The sequence below is a fragment of the Ylistrum balloti genome, unplaced genomic scaffold, assembly GCF_031769215.1.
Source record: "Ylistrum balloti isolate Yb309-2 unplaced genomic scaffold, AGI_CSIRO_Ybal_v1 Utg369922, whole genome shotgun sequence".
NCBI classification, from domain to species: Eukaryota; Metazoa; Mollusca; class Bivalvia; order Pectinida; family Pectinidae; genus Ylistrum; species Ylistrum balloti.
In genome coordinates this window covers 770,001-786,812 of record NW_026782039.1, presented here as the reverse complement: position 1 = coordinate 786,812, position 16,812 = coordinate 770,001, and the positions used below count along the sequence as shown (strand labels likewise).

The window sequence follows — 16,812 nt, the reverse complement described above, 5'->3', positions numbered from 1 at the left end:
CTTAGTTATGTTTTATTACATATCACTATAACTTGTATGTGCCCTAGTTATGTTTTAGTACATATCACTATGTACCCTAGTTATGGTTTAGTACATATCACTATAATTTGTATGTACCCTAGTTATGTTTTAGTACATATCACCATAACTTGTATGTACCCTAGTTATGTTTTAGTACATATCACTATAACTTGGATGTACCCTAGTTATGTTTTAGTACATATCACCATAACTTGTATGTACCCTAGTTATGTTTTAGTACATATCACTATAACTTGGATGTACCCTAGTTATGTTTTAGTACATATCACTATGTACCCTAGTTATGTTTTAGAACATATCACTATAACTTGTATGTGCCCTAGTTATGTTTTAGTACATATCACTATAACTTGGATGTACCCTAGTTATGTTTTAGTACATATCACTATGTGCCCTAGTTATGTTTTAGTACATATCACTATAACTTGGATGTGCCCTAGTTATGTTTTAGTACATATCACTATGTACCCTAGTTATGTTTTAGTACATATCACTATAACTTGGATGTGCCCTAGTTATGTTTTAGTACATATCACTATGTACCCTAGTTATGTTTTAGTACATATCACTATAACTTGTATGTACCCTAGTTATGTTTTAGTACATATCACTATAACTTGGATGTACCCTAGTTATGTTTTAGTACATATCACTATAACTTGTATGTACCCTAGTTATGTTTTAGTACATATCACTATAACTTGTATGTACCCTGGTTATGTTTTAGTACATATCACTATAACTTGGATGTACCCTAGTTATGTTTTAGTACATATCACTATAACATGTATGTACCCTAGTTATGTTTTAGTACATATCACTATAACTTGTATGTACCCTAGTTATGTTTTAGTACATATCACTATAACTCGGATGTACCCTAGTCATGTTTTAGTACATATCACTATAACTTGTATGTACCCTAGTTATGTTTTAGTACATATCACCATAACTTGTATGTACCCTAGTTATGTTTTAGTACATATCACTATAACTTGGATGTACCCTAGTTATGTTTTAGTACATATCACTATGTACCCTAGTTATGTTTTAGTACATATCACTATAACTTGTATGTGCCCTAGTTATGTTTTAGTACATATCACTATGTACCCTAGTTATGTTTTAGTACATATCACTATAACTTGTATGTACCCTAGTTATGTTTTAGTACATATCACCATAACTTGTATGTACCCTAGTTATGTTTTAGTACATATCACTATAACTTGTATGTACCCTAGTTATGTTTTAGTACATATCACCATAACTTGTTTGTACCCTAGTTATGTTTTAGTACATATCACTATAACTTGTATGTACCCTAGTTATGTTTTAGTACATATCACTATAACTTGTATGTACCCTAGTTATGTTTTAGTACATATCACTATAACTCGGATGTACCCTAGTCATGTTTTAGTACATATCACTATAACTTGTATGTACCCTAGTTATGTTTTAGTACATATCACTATGTACCTTAGTTATGTTTTAGTACATATCACCATAACTTGTATGTGCCCTAGTTATGTTTTAGTACATATCACTATAACTTGGATGTACCCTAGTTATGTTTTAGTACATATCACCATAACTTGTATGTACCCTAGTTATGTTTTAGTACATATCACCATAACTTGTATGTACCCTAGTTATGTTTTAGTACATATCACTATAACTTGGATGTACCCTAGTTATGTTTTAGTACATATCACCATAACTTGTATGTACCCTAGTTATGTTTTAGTACATATCACTATAACTTGGATGTACCCTAGTTATGTTTTAGTACATATCACTATGTACCCTAGTTATGTTTTAGTACATATCACTATAACTTGTATGTGCCCTAGTTATGTTTTAGTACATATCACTATGTACCCTAGTTATGTTTTAGTACATATCACTATAACTTGTATGTACCCTAGTTATGTTTTAGTACATATCACCATAACTTGTATGTACCCTAGTTATGTTTTAGTACATATCACTATAACTTGGATGTACCCTAGTTATGTTTTAGTACATATCACCATAACTTGTATGTACCCTAGTTATGTTTTAGTACATATCACTATAACTTGGATGTACCCTAGTTATGTTTTAGTACATATCACTATGTACCCTAGTTATGTTTTAGAACATATCACTATAACTTGTATGTGCCCTAGTTATGTTTTAGTACATATCACTATAACTTGGATGTACCCTAGTTATGTTTTAGTACATATCACTATGTGCCCTAGTTATGTTTTAGTACATATCACTATAACTTGGATGTGCCCTAGTTATGTTTTAGTACATATCACTATGTACCCTAGTTATGTTTTAGTACATATCACTATAACTTGTATGTGCCCTAGTTACGTTTACGAAAGAACGGAGATGTTATTCGGTAATCATTTACTTTGTTTGACGAAAAGACGAAAAAGATTAGTTTTTTTGTTCAATTTTTGGGACAAAAGAATGAAACAGCGAATTGATATGAATCAATGATCGTAGGTTTATAATTGAATAAACTGTATCATACATGTACGTGTTTCGTCCGTGTAGAATTCTTCAGTATTGTTTGAGGACAGAGAAAATCGGGCAAGATCACGTGAAAAGGAATGTTTTGAACATTGTATTTTGCATTGCATATTACACATTGTACTTGATAAAAGTACATATGTATGTTTGTGTATGTCTTGTGTTTGCAGCTGTGATAAGGATATGTCATGATCATGTTCTTTACTTTATTCATTACAGCATTTTTTTCAATGCAGTCTACATCCTTTTCATTGTAATATATACACTGTCCAATGCAATTCACATCCTGTCCAATGCAAGAAATATTCTATACAAGAATATATATATATATCTATTTATCATATTCGAGGTAACTAACGTGTTTTCAGTGTCATATTATAGTTAAGTTTATGATTTCAATGTTTACGCCTCCCGTTAACCTGAATACAAATCTAAAACATGTTGATTACATTATCATAACCATATACAGTGGAAGAGAGATCTTCAATGACACCCTGGATCTGTCTGTGACCCCTTAACCTACCAGTGTGGGCGGGACTGGTTTAAACTACCTAATATCTAAAACAAATAAAACAATGCACGGCTCCTAACATGTCTTATCGCTTATATTAGATCTACTATTGAAACAACACTTAATATTTTATGGCGGTAAACAGGTAAACGACTTTTACATTTTAGAATCGCAGTCTTTTGATCTTTTTTTTATTATTATTTTGATTTTGCCCCAGGACACGACTGCTGCGGCACAGGGCGGTTCTCAGCTTCATTTGGTTTCAGAATGTTTTCTTTCTGCACATATACTTTAAGATCAACAGGCATAACATATACATGTCACCTCCTTATCACATTATTTGGAAGTAGAAATAATTTACACAATCCAAAAATATCTTATATTGAGTTAATAATTTAAAATTACATACATAGAGGATATTCATTTGGAATAGCACATTTTGGCTAAGTCTCAGAGATACATATATATTTACGTTTTCGGTGTGTAATCCATACATGACCTTACCAATGAATAAAGATTAAAAAAACTCAAAATGTAAATATAGAAACATTTTTGTTGTTTATTGGTTTGTAAAATTGTTTTCCAGATGATATAATCTGACGCTCTGATTTTAATTTCAAATATGTGTAAAAATGCAGTTTACACAACTGTAAACATCGACAAAATAATTTTTTACTATGACTTATATGAGTAGACGTCTGAAGTATTCAGCTTGTCAGACTGAAATGAATAAGTGATTTTGGCGTATACATTTGTAACTACAATGTAACCAGTTCAGTGATCCTAATAGATGAGCAGTAACCGTTAAATTAGAAAATTACAGGTTACTTAATTATAATGTCCGGTATCTCTCGTCTCTGAATATTATCTTTGATATAATTCTTGTTAACATAACATGTTTGTATAGAAAAACCCTTAATGGTATCAATTAAGAATAGGAATTAAGATATTGGGGATAGTTAAGGGAAAAAGTGTTCACAATCTCACGTTGGAAAACTACACAAGAATGCAGGACAATCAATTAGGTGCAAATTGAAGATATTATAAATCATAATTCATGTTACTCACTGAATTCCTTAACAGACAAAAGATAATATAATTGTTTCTAGTACCGTTCAGCTTCCTGATAAACAAAGCACTCCGGTGTAGCCATCATAGTGTCTACGTAATTATCACGTTTACAAATACAACAGCAAGACAACTCTGACATGTCAAAAAACACTTCTACCTCAAATTACACGAAAGTGTGAAAAAATGAGTAAAAGATATAAGACCATGTGTTACGGAAGGGAAACCATCTTCTACAAAATACATTGAAAGGGGATATTTGCATTATTATGCACTTATCTGTTGATCTTTTACGTCCTTTTAACAGCCTTAATGATTTGAGCACGTGCCAGGTTTGGGTTAGGATTTGGTAGATAATTCACGTGTTTATATAGTTTATTATTGCTTAACTTCCAGTTAACAGCCATGGTCATTGAGCACGTGCTAGATTTGCGTTAGGGCTTGGTGGATTATCCACGTGTTTTAATAATTCATCAAACTTTATATGATAAAACGGTGTAAACAGATGACATTTCAATACTTAGTGTTACCTGACAGAGGATAAATTTATATTCTATATAATATCGTCAAATAAAAATTACAACGTAGCTGGAGCGTATTTAGTATATATAGTACACAGTATAAATATTAAATATCATTGCCTGATAAGATAGCTACTTTTATCGAGTGAAGGATGTTAGTTATAATCACAATTATAAGGTCAATGCTCCTTTTCTCAAAAACAAAATTTCGATGCTTACTCAAAATTGACAAAATCTGTAGGGTGTCGTTCTTGAAGCAGAAAACGCTTACTCTTCCATAAACCTGGTCTTACTCTCCCAGTACCCTTTGATGAGTCTCCGTGATTAAAATCATCCAAATGGTACCGATATATAGATATATTATCTAAGATTCTGTTGACGTATTGGTGTTTTCTTGTTCTCAGTGTGAAAGATGACACGTTTGACTACCTTCTACAATCAGCCCATAACCCATGTTAATTCTATTTAACATATTCCATGGCCATAATCCAAACCGAAAGTAATCGTAGATTGTTATCATTGTTTCCTATACAAATTAGAAATTCGTTTTATCTTTTTAAAGAGGAATGAGAGATGTAGTTAACTTGACATCAATGATACATATAAAACCACGGACTAAAATATCGATCTTAATCCGTAGTAAGACACACTTGGACCTTTCTATTGATGAAAACAATATCTAGTATATCGAGATCCGGTGAGGAGTGTTGAAATCTTAGCCATTGTGACTATATCAACTTCATCACTTCATGTTGTGTGAAGCGGTTGGCATATAATTCTCCTTATTTAACCGAACATCGAAGAGCCCGGTGAATTTCATTCCCTGGAATAAATAGAAAATTGTGTACGGAAAGAAGAAAAAAATCGTTCCCATTAGGTTACTACCTGTAATAAGTAAAGTTACAATAAAGCCAACTGATAAATTTTATAAAAGTTGAAGTACTTCTGATGGGCGCCATATTGATTCAGACGACACAAATACTCTCTCTGTTAACCTGCCTAATAGGCCAGCATAAATCATTATTTATTGGACGGTACAATCAGGTCTTGTCGATGTCTATTAGGGTCCCTATAAACACTGTTATGTTTACGTGTGTTATACATAGGTCATATCGAGAATACAGGTAGGTTGTTTCGTCAGTAAATGTAGGACACAAAGTTGTCTATTGCTACTTGTAGGGTACAAAGGTCGCCGGTGTTGACCTTGCTGAGGTGACATGTTGTCAATTATAACTTAAAGTCAGGTTAGTTAAAATAAACAAACGGGAACAAAGCAGTTGGAATCGGATGATAAAAACAAAGGATTGCACGAAGTCGTAGAAAGTGGTCAAAACTAAGAAGATGTGGGCAAAATAATTACTAAAGGGGAGAGGTTCCTGAAGACCTTGGAACAAGAGAATCAGATCAGGTATCAGGGACATGCGTCTTCTGATTCGTCGAGTTCATCAATTTATCTAACGTCATTCATTTAAAGTCATGTTTTCAAACTGAGAGCCGAGTGTGTAGTAACGTAACTATCAATGGTGTTAACGAGAACAGAAGACATTAAAATTCTGATCTGAAAGGAACTATATGTCCAATTCAGAAGGTAATTTAGGAAAGTCTAAATCGGAACAGAAAGAGCCGTGTCGCACTTACCAAAATTAATTCTGACGATTTTGATATTGAATGATTTCAAAATAGCATTAAACAAGTGCATACATAGTACTCACATTTAATTAAACTAGGGCAAAATATTTACAAAAGAACGATTTACACGATGACTCCTGAAAAAGCAGAAGAAATTATAAGACGATATGTTCCTGAAAACTAAGCGTCGTCTTCATCGACGACACTCGCATGTAAAACATAATCATTCCATGTCAGTGAAGTCATGCTCCTGAATGAGGAACGATTGAGAACAAGGGAACAAATTGACGAGAACCAAACACGTCAGGATATATAGGATATTCCCAGTTGAAACCATAATACAGAAAAAATCCTATAGCAATTAGACTTGCACAAACATCACATTTTTGGTACAAACAGTTACGTGACGTTCTGTTGATATAATACGATACAAAATTTACAAAACTGCTTAAATTTCGGAGGGAGAGCAGTTCTCTGTCTGGGTTTCATTATGTATTTCGATATTTTTAAAAAAAAAATTCTGCTGTCGTCAACGTTACAGCAGTTCTGGCCCTTAGCGTCATTGACGTGTTTGAGAAGGGTGAAACAGCTGTACGATTTACTACGCTCTATCTTATTCTTAACTAGTGTGTATGTAGAATTATTGACAGACAGAAAATTGGAATCCAATTAGGGCTAATTACCAGAAGATGCTATAAGGCATTTCCACAACGAATTACGTAAATTAACGTCATTTTATATCATTACTATCGAAATGCTTAGTAAATTTATCAAAAGACGAAAGTTGCATAAGGTTAACTACAGTATCGATTACTGACTGATCTTTTTAATCCTTTTTCCGTTAGCAATCTGACAAGACAGATCGCTACATTGTTAGTATTTTATTAGGTTATATTACACACGGGTATCTGTGAATAGATGTACTTCCCTGTCACCCCTTACATCATACACTAAGTGGAATTTTGATGTTATCTCTGACCAAAAGCGTTTATTTGTTCTTTACAAAACAACTCGTTAATTTTTAAGTTGGTCACTATAATGATAGGCATGTCTGCTATTTTATATCTATTTTTATAAATATATTGTACGCTTATTGCATGATTTGTATAGGTTAAACTAATTGTGTTGATTCAAATGTCTACAGAAAGAGAACACGATACACCACAAGCTAGCATACAAGGACGTCTTACAAAAAACCGATGAATGACAAGGACGTATCACAAAAAACCGATGAATGACACAAAAATAAAAAAAAAACGAGGAAACAAACTGAAGAGGAAAATTATAAAGCAAATGCTAAAACGTTTTGAACAAATAGCACATATTCTTTAAGGAAAATGGAATAAGTTTGGTTAGCTGCTTTTAATACTATGTATTTAATCCTTTTCTTGTTTTGTTGATGCAAATATATATATTTACATATACAAATTATACTTTAAAATATTTTAACTGTAACTTTATAAAACCATGGACAAATCGAGTTTTCCCTTATAAACATTAAATGTATCTATCTTGTACCTACCTCGATTTTAGTACCCGAGCTGTGCACCTGGATCTCTGATGTCTCACTGTGTATATCCTCCAAGGATACACATCCCGTCCAATATATATCCCTCAATAATTGATAGTGTTAAAGATTTATACAAGTTCGGAATTACTCTCTGGAATGTCGTTATCTGTTATTTACGGGGTAGAGATACATGTATATAGTCTGTTCAGGACTGGAATTCATTACAGCACGTAAATCAAACCCTCACTAGAACGACCAGGAAGAAAGGTGCTTTCCATGGATTATATCACAGAGTTTGCACACGAGTTTGTTCAAACAAAGTCCTACGTGTAAAACTACTGAAAATAAATCCCCAGAGATTTAAATTTTAAACACCTGAAATATATTTTTACCTGGACAGCCTATAATTCTTGTGTTCTCAAAAGTTTTTAATAATGGAAACAAAACAAAATATTGAAAGACCTTTTAAAAAATCAAAAAAAGTTTCGAGAAATTTATTTACTTTATTGATGAAACCAGTGGTGCAAATCTTGATTGAACATCTAATGACATGTTCTCATAAAACGAAGTGTGCAAGATAATGGTAACGAACCAATAAAGCCAACCAAGGGGCATCGATTACGCTGAACTATATATCTCAAAAAGAAATAGAGAATTCCAGTTAAGACCATCATAGCGATCCGGTTTTAAGCCTGTATTTGTTTATCCAACCTTCGACTGTCAGCATTGCCAAAGGTATCGCTGAGATCGAGATATTGGGAACAGACACTAGTTTATCGAATCAACATTGAAACGCAATAGATTGGGTGAAATATCAGTATAATTTATTCATTATAGTAACGGAAAATTCATAACAGGCAATCGAAATACCCAGCCCACTTCCCCGATTCACAGAAATATATTATTATTTAGCAAACCTAATTTGTTCCTTAACATTATGATAAATACTTCCTCAAAATTATAAGCATTGTCTTTCTGTTACAGAAGTTAATAAGTTGTGGCTAGTGGAGTGATTGCATCACGTGCACGAAATTGGAGATAACAAAACACTAAATAATATCCAATGTATTTTTGTAGATGATATTTATGGACCAAGTGTAATGCTTTTAAAGAATGTGAAATAATTATTTTGTATGATTAATGAAGAGTCATTCGTATTATGTCACTCATGTATTATTTAAAAATATAACCATATCTATTTCATCAAGTTTTTCTATGTACGTTTATTTAATGGAACAGCTTCATGAAAATCATAATCTTCTAAATGATTGAATCAGATGTAAATCTACAAGTGCGTTAAATGTATCTGGGGAGATGTGCATAACCAACTTCTTCCAGAGTTGTCGTTCCTTAACAGTCACAATAATGCAAAGTCCGTAGACTGTGAGAAAGAAGTTGCAATCTCTCCCAGAGTGCATTGCGGTAACCTGATAACACCTCTATAAAAGGCTCACGCCATTTCAAGATTCTTGAAAGACTTATTTTTATCAAATGATGAAGCATTTCCTTATTTTTCTGTTTTGTTATTCGTGTTAATATTTTGACAATACGTGTTTGTTCATCTGGAAATTGACTGTATTTGTATGGTTATTTAGTTGTAGATTATTTAGCAGAAGATTAACTTTGAGTAAACTGTCACCAAAGTTTTGTTTACATTTCATACTTTCAATTTCCAACTACAGACGTGTTCTTGAGATACATGTTGATATATTGTGGCTAGAATATTATATATAAAATCTCAAAAAGTTGATGTTGTCAGGGATGCCGCCATTGTTTGGCACGATGTCAAACTTTGAACCTAACCGCGAGGTTCATGTCAGTTCATGAGCTGTTTACAGAAGTGTATTGTGACTGCTAAGGAACGACAACTCTGGTAGAGATTGGTAACGTAGGTCAACATGGTACCGAATGACGTCATAAGATTTCCTTATGTCTAAAATGTATCCACAAACAGAAAACAAACCAGATTTATTTGCATAATTTGTGTATTATGTCGGTGACCTTTTTATTGAAAACCGATATTAGTCAGAAATATACATAACGCAATTATATCAGTCACTGTATAAAGAATTGTATCTCGGATATGCTACTGATTTGCTTTTTAAAATAATTACTCCGCTCCATTCTACTACTTACTTATCTCCCCTTTATTTAAAGCTTTTGATCGTGCATATATACACGAGATCAACATTTTAAGTGCCATTTCTCCCCGACATGTTGTAAATAGTTGGCCAGCAATCACACACAATATACTGCACTGACAACATTAGATGGCAAGATGTATTTACCAAATAGGCATATAGCTTGCCAATGAGCGATTGTGAAGTAGGACTACTGATTGGCTACAACTGCTCTCGAGCTTTAGCACCTCGTGATGTTATTGCCCCATCAGACAATGGACCTTATGCTCAACGAACAGACCTTGGTTGGGGCATTGTTGGGATTGTGGACAAAGCCTATGTTGAAACACCTATTGGAGATCCAGTTGGCACAAGCCATGTAAGTGCTGTCTGTGAAGTACCGAGCCGTTTGTTACCCACTGTTTCTACTCATATTGTGTTCTCGTTTAGGTGCAGTATCAAGGAAGTAATTAACCCAGTAGAAATTACAAGAATGTTGGAACAAGACTTCAGTGAGCAAGCAGGTGCAAACAAGACATATTCTCAGGAAGATCGACAATTCCTTGCGTTAATGAAGGAAAGTATCCATGTCAATGATGAATTTTACGAGATGCCATTACCATTTTAGGGACCTATGCCGCACCTTCTGAACAACAGATCCACAGCGCTTCATCGGCTCCAGCACCTTAAACGGCGCTTAAACACCGATGGTGAATACAGGGGTCATTATGTCACCTTTATGGAAGAATTGATACGAAAGGGATACGCCGAGAGGGTTCCTGATGCTGAACTTGACCTTGATGATGGGCATAAATGGTACATTCCTCACCATGGAGTCTACTATCCACAGAAGAAGAACAAAATACGAGTTGTCTTTGACTGCAGCGCCAAATACAAAAGTGAATCTTTGAATAGTCACCTATTGCAGAGAGTGGATCTTACCAACACGCTGGTTGGTGTACTTTGTCGATTCCATAAGGAGCCCATCGCATTCACTTGTGATATTGAACAGATGTTCCACCAGTTTAAGGTGAACAAGGAATGTCGCAACTACCTGCGGTTCTTGTGGTGGGAGCATGGAGATACAAGGAAACCTCTTGCTGAATTTCGCATGACATCCTCGCCAGGTTGCTCAAACTTTGGATTGAAGCAAATGGCAACAGATTGTGAGCCCGAATTCGGACCAGACATTGCAAACTTTGTGAAACGTGATTTTTATGTTGACGATGGGTTGAAGTCTTTACCAACAGCTGAGGAAGCAGTCAACATGATCAAGGGAAGCCAGAAAATGTTAAATAAATGTGGTCTTCGCCTGCACAAGTTTCTGTCCAATTCAAAGGATGTCTTGAAAGTCATTCCACAAGATGAAAGAGCCAAAGGTCTTAAGGACATTGATATCTCAACCGATAAGCTCCCGGTAGAAAAAGCTCTCGGAATTCAGCGGTGCATTGAGTCTGACTCCTTTCAGTTCCGCATTATACTCAATGATCGCCCGTTAACCAGACGTGGTGTGTTATCTACCTCGTGCTCAGTCTACGATCCACTTGGATTCATCTCACCTTTCATACTGGTAGGAAAGCATATTCTTCAGGAGATGTGTTAGAATCACGCAGATTGGGATAATCCACTTCCCGATCCCTTGTGAATGAGGTGGGAACGTTGGCGATTAGATTTGCAAATTCTTAAGGATGTTAAAATAAAGCGATGCTTGAAGCCAAAGGACTTCGAAAATATGCAAGCTCACGTGTTCTTACATAAGGCTTGTCAATAGTGAAAGACAAGTACATTGTGCATTGGTGACGGGAAAGGCCAGAGTAGCACCTTTGAAACCCATGATAATTCCAAGGTTGGAACTTACCCTTGTGTCGGTACTTGTTAGTTCTATGCTACGTCGGGAGCTTGAATGGTTCTGGACAGACAGTTGTGTTGTCCTTGGATATATCGCCAATAACGCTAGACGCTTCCACGTGTTTGTGGCAAACCGAGTACAGCAGATCCGCGATCAAAGTGAACCATCCCAATGGAAGCACGTCAGTTCTGAAAACAACCCTGCTAATGTTGCTTCACGTGGCGCCACGGCGGACGAGTTGGTGAAGGGAACAAACTGGTTCAAAGGGCCCAGCTTTCTTTGAGAAAGTAATCCCCTCGCAAGTACTGACGATGTTTTATCAAATGACCCAGAGGTCAGGCGTGTTCAGGTGTTCAAAGCGAAGACAGAGTGTTTTGAATTCAGTTCCTTATTTGACCGTGTGGATTATTTCTCTGATTGGACTAGGGCTAAGAAGGCAGTTGCCCATTGTTTGAAGTTCAAACGTCTTTTGTAGAAACGGTCTGTACAAAAACCGATCATGGCAAAACCTACAGGAAGTACCGCTTTGTCTGTCAGTGACATGCAAACCGCCCAAGTTGAAATCATAAAGCTTGTTCAGGAACATGTCTTCACAGATGAAATCAGTAGTCTCCGTGTACTTGGTTCAAATACAGACGCTTCAGACGGATCTCAGAATGGTCGTTTGAAGGGTACATCGGCCCTTTGTGGCTTGGATCCATTTTTGGATGAAAGAGGTATTCTTCGGGTTGGAGGACGTATTCGACATGGAAAATTCAGTGCGGATGTGAAACATCAGGCAATCCTTCCAAGGAAGTCGCATGTCACAGAAATTTTGATTCGTCATTTCCATCAGCGTACCAATCATCAGGGTCATGGGATTACCACAAATGAAATCCGAGCCAATGGGTTTTGGATTATAGGATGCAGTTCAGCGGTGTCAAGCTGTATATCAAAATGCGTAGAATGTCGTAAATTGCGAGGTTGCTCCCAGGGACAGAAGATGGCCAACTTACCCATAGATAGATTACTTCCGGAACCCCCGTTCACTTACAGTGGAGTGGACCTGTTTTGGCCGTTCTATATCAATGAGGGGCGAAAAGAATCGAAGAGATATGGAGTTCTCTTCACTTGTATGTCAAGTCGCGCTATTCACTTGGAAACCGCAAATTTCCTAGATACTAGTTCAATCATCAATGCGTTGCGCAGATTCCTTGCGATTCGTGGTCCTGTAAGACAGCTAAGATCAGACAGAGGCACAAATTTTGTTGGTGCTGAGCGTGAACTCAGAGAGGCCCTTGAGAAGCTTGATGATCATCACCTTCAGCATTATCTTTCAGGAGAAGGCTGTGACTTCATCGGATTCAAAATGAATGTACCTTCTGCGAGCCAAATGGGAGGAGTCTGGGAGGGACAAATCCGGTCTGTACGAAATGTGCTCTCATCACTAATGCAGCACTCGAATGCTCAATTGGATGACGAAACACTGAGGACTTTCATGTGCAAGGCTGCGGTTATCGTCAACAGCCGGCCCTCACTGTGATCAATTTGAACGACCCCCCATTCCGTGAATCCTTTGACACCCAACCACTTATTAAAATCAAAATCAAAGATCATCTTGCCACCGCCGGGTCAATTCCAACGAACTGATCTCTACTGTCTTAAGAGATTGCGTCGAGTCCAATATCTTGCCAACCAATTTTGGGGCCGTTGGCGAAAGGAGTATTTGCAAAACTTGCAAACTCGTAGCAAATGGATTTGTCAGAAATGGAACATGCGCAAAGGCGATATTGTTCTAATTAAGGACGACTGCCAAACGTGAAACCAGTGGCGTCTTGGCCGGATAGAAACAACCTTTCCAGGACAAGACGGATTAGTACGAAAGGTTCAAGTCGTTGTCGGCGATTCAGGATTGGATAGTCAGGCAGGAGAAATGCTCAATTGAGCTTTCTTGAACGACCAGTACACAAGTTGGTGCTCTTGCACGAGACTGGGGAATTCCCCACCGAGGAACCCGATGCTTAAACATAAGTACAGGTAGTATAGTGTTAAATTTACCAATAAATGTCAACTTATTGTTATCCCTTTAAAGTGTAAGATTAGTCTTCCTAATTTTGGGGAGCCATGTTACTGCAGTCAGGTAAGAGTTATTTCTCTTCGTGTGGAACTTGTTAAGGTGAAAAAGTGTATGGCGGGATGCAGGCCATGCGGTACTTGTGTACATTTTAGGCCTGGTTGCGTTTAAATCCCGATTTTTGCGAACCATTTCCCCTGACTTGAGGTATTTGCGATGCTGCGATATTGTGTATGTAAGCCCAAGGAGTTTCACATAGAGTTAAGTCGAACTGTGAAGTCGGTGACTGTAAACAGGTAATAAAACTCTTCAGTAACAGACCCTTGGCTTGTACTTTCCTTGAGATCCCGAATTGCGTCCCATTGATCAGGATTGCGATTGCGAATCCCAGTACACACGTCACCCTCCAGGGTTTGTGTGTGTTTGCTGGCACATAGCTAAAATATCATATTTGAAGCTTAATTTATCACTTAAACGTACCTTGGATCCATTTGGTGTTAGATATAATTTCTTATATCATCACGATGTAATATTGACAAATTCGTATTTACAAAATATTACGGGGAAAAAGCGTGTACCGGAGGCCGCAACAATATACATCCGATGTATGCCAAAGCGAGCTATATTATTGTGACGAAATCAATACAAACATTGAAATCAAACTATATTTTTTTATCAATTTGTCACAAAAAAAAAACCACAGGTCCATGTCATAATGATACCGTCATGTTTGAATGATATCAAATAAAAAAAATAGCTCCGCTAACGCGGGCAATACCCCACAGCCTTATTATAAAGTTGGGTGCAGGGCTGAGATTGTGAAGAACCTCAATAGGCTGTGTAGGTCCATAGGCCCAACATGCCCAGCGAAAATAGTTATTGTTGGTGATGTCGTTCTTCAGATAATGAGCGGAATGCAAATTCAAGATGGCGGCCGTAATCGCAATATTTGATATCGGGCGACGACGAAAAACAATAGGGTTGTGTAGGTCCATAGGCCCAACATCCTCAGTGAAAATGGTGGTCACCGGTGATGTCGTTCTTGAGATAATGAGTGGAATGCAAATTCAAGATGGCGACCGTAACCGCCATATTGGATATCGGGCGGCGACGAAAAATAATAGGGTTGTATAGGACAATAGACCCAACATCCTCAGTAAAAATGGTGACCACTGGTATTGTCATTCTTGAGATAATGAGCGAAATGCAAATTCAAGATGGCGCCCGTAACCGCAATATTGGATATCGCGCGGTGAAGAAAAACAATAGGGTTGTGTAGATCCATAGGCCCGACATCCCGAGTGAAAATGGTAATGACCGGTGATGTAGTTTTGAGGTAATAAGCGGAATGCAATTGTGGACGGACGGCCTGACAGACATACGGACGCCGTGCGTAATCGCAATAACCCACACCTTTCGGGCTGTGGGGTAAAAAGGGTTATCAGAAACTGTAAAGATAATACATTGTGGTCATCGTACTGTAACAGTCATGAAGCCTCACAAGACTCTCCGAAGCATCCTAGTCCATCCGAAGGATAAAATACCTAAAGAGAACGTCCCGGAATGCGTATACATGATCGGAAGCAAGAGCTGCGTCACATCTTATGTCGGATAGACTGAAAGAAGATTTGGCATCCTACTCGACAAATGCCAGAAAGACCTTGGAATCCCAGAAGACAGACAATTCATCATAGGCTATCCGAATCTTTGATTATTAAGTCGATCATGTCACACAGCAAAATCAATTACAAGGACAATTCCAAAGTAACAGATAAAGAAAAGCATCTCTTTAAGCGGCAGGTCAATGAAGCGAACCAGATGCACTTCTGCGAGCCGATACTAAACAGGGATGAGGGGGGCCTAATAGACTCTCACACATCTATGACTATGTTTTAACAAAACCTAGATAAATCGACTTTCTTTTGATATTACATTGATACCACTTAATGTGCGTTTTGAAGATCACCTGCTCAACTTGTTTTCACTGTAATGTTATCGCCATTTTGTCACACTACTTAACGTTCATGAACATAGATTACAACTACAAGGCCTGTGATGTTTATACATTCTCGTACACGGTCTTAAGATATGTCCCACACACCTGTCTTTTGCCTGATGAAGGTGACAGCGTAGTCATCGACGCGTTACACAGGAAAAGAACATCTATTCAAAATAAAAATTCTAATCCTTTGTTATAGCCGTGATGATTATCGTTCTTTGTCATGTCAATACATATAAGATACTGAATATAGTTCCGGGATACAATTTCACAATATCCATATTTTAAATCTGATAACCGAAAAAATGAGAAAAAAATTCCGAAAACAATTTACAAGGATATCTCCCATGTCGTCGTCTTCAGTTTCTGTTTCTCTTCCATATTATTCGTATCATCTTTCTTGGAGAAGAAGACACTCATAATGAGAACAAATTTGACCATATGCAGACAGGTGATAAAAACAAAAACCCTCGAAACTCGGCCAGTGGGAAAAGACATAACGAGCAAAAGAGGATCTAAGGGAAGTAACTCGTGTAGTGCTGGTGATATTTAGTGTAAAGTTCCTAGAGTGGCCGCCCGGAGACGCCTTTCTAATCTTAAATGGTAGCGTGTATCTTCTTTTTACATAGGATCTGTAAATAATGTGGCCATGATTCAGTGTGTTTCTATAATAATCAATCTACATTAATTAAGAAGTGTTGCGAGGACATGGAACCAACGAATCATTGAACACTGCCAACATCAGCATAATTCAGAAACCTGGCAGCTTTGTCAGTGCATCATTAACAATATTTATCCTCCTCAACACGGATCTTCTGATGTGCAATGTACGCATAGTAATGTTGTATTCCTGGTAATGGACATCCCATAATTATTGTACATAATCATATGTTATTGTTATCACGTTATTTTTATGGAAACTGTTATCTAATGTCCAATAAGGAGAGGACTTAATGAGTTGAAATAACTTGTGTCTAA

General features: G+C 36.7%; 1 protein-coding gene across 1 annotated transcript; it reads left to right on the top strand.

Annotated features, from left to right (window-relative positions):
* Positions 1-12,281: 12,281 nt before the first annotated feature.
* LOC132546932 (uncharacterized) lies at positions 12,282-13,304 on the top strand. Its single transcript, XM_060210660.1, has one exon. The coding sequence runs from the start codon at positions 12,282-12,284 to the stop codon at positions 13,302-13,304; it is 1,023 nt and encodes a 340-aa protein (XP_060066643.1).
* Positions 13,305-16,812: the final 3,508 nt, after the last annotated feature.

Coding starts and splice junctions, on each gene's coding strand:
- LOC132546932 (XM_060210660.1), top strand. CDS start 12,282: ATGGCAAAACCTACAGGAAGTACCGCTTTGTCTGTCAGTGACATGCAA.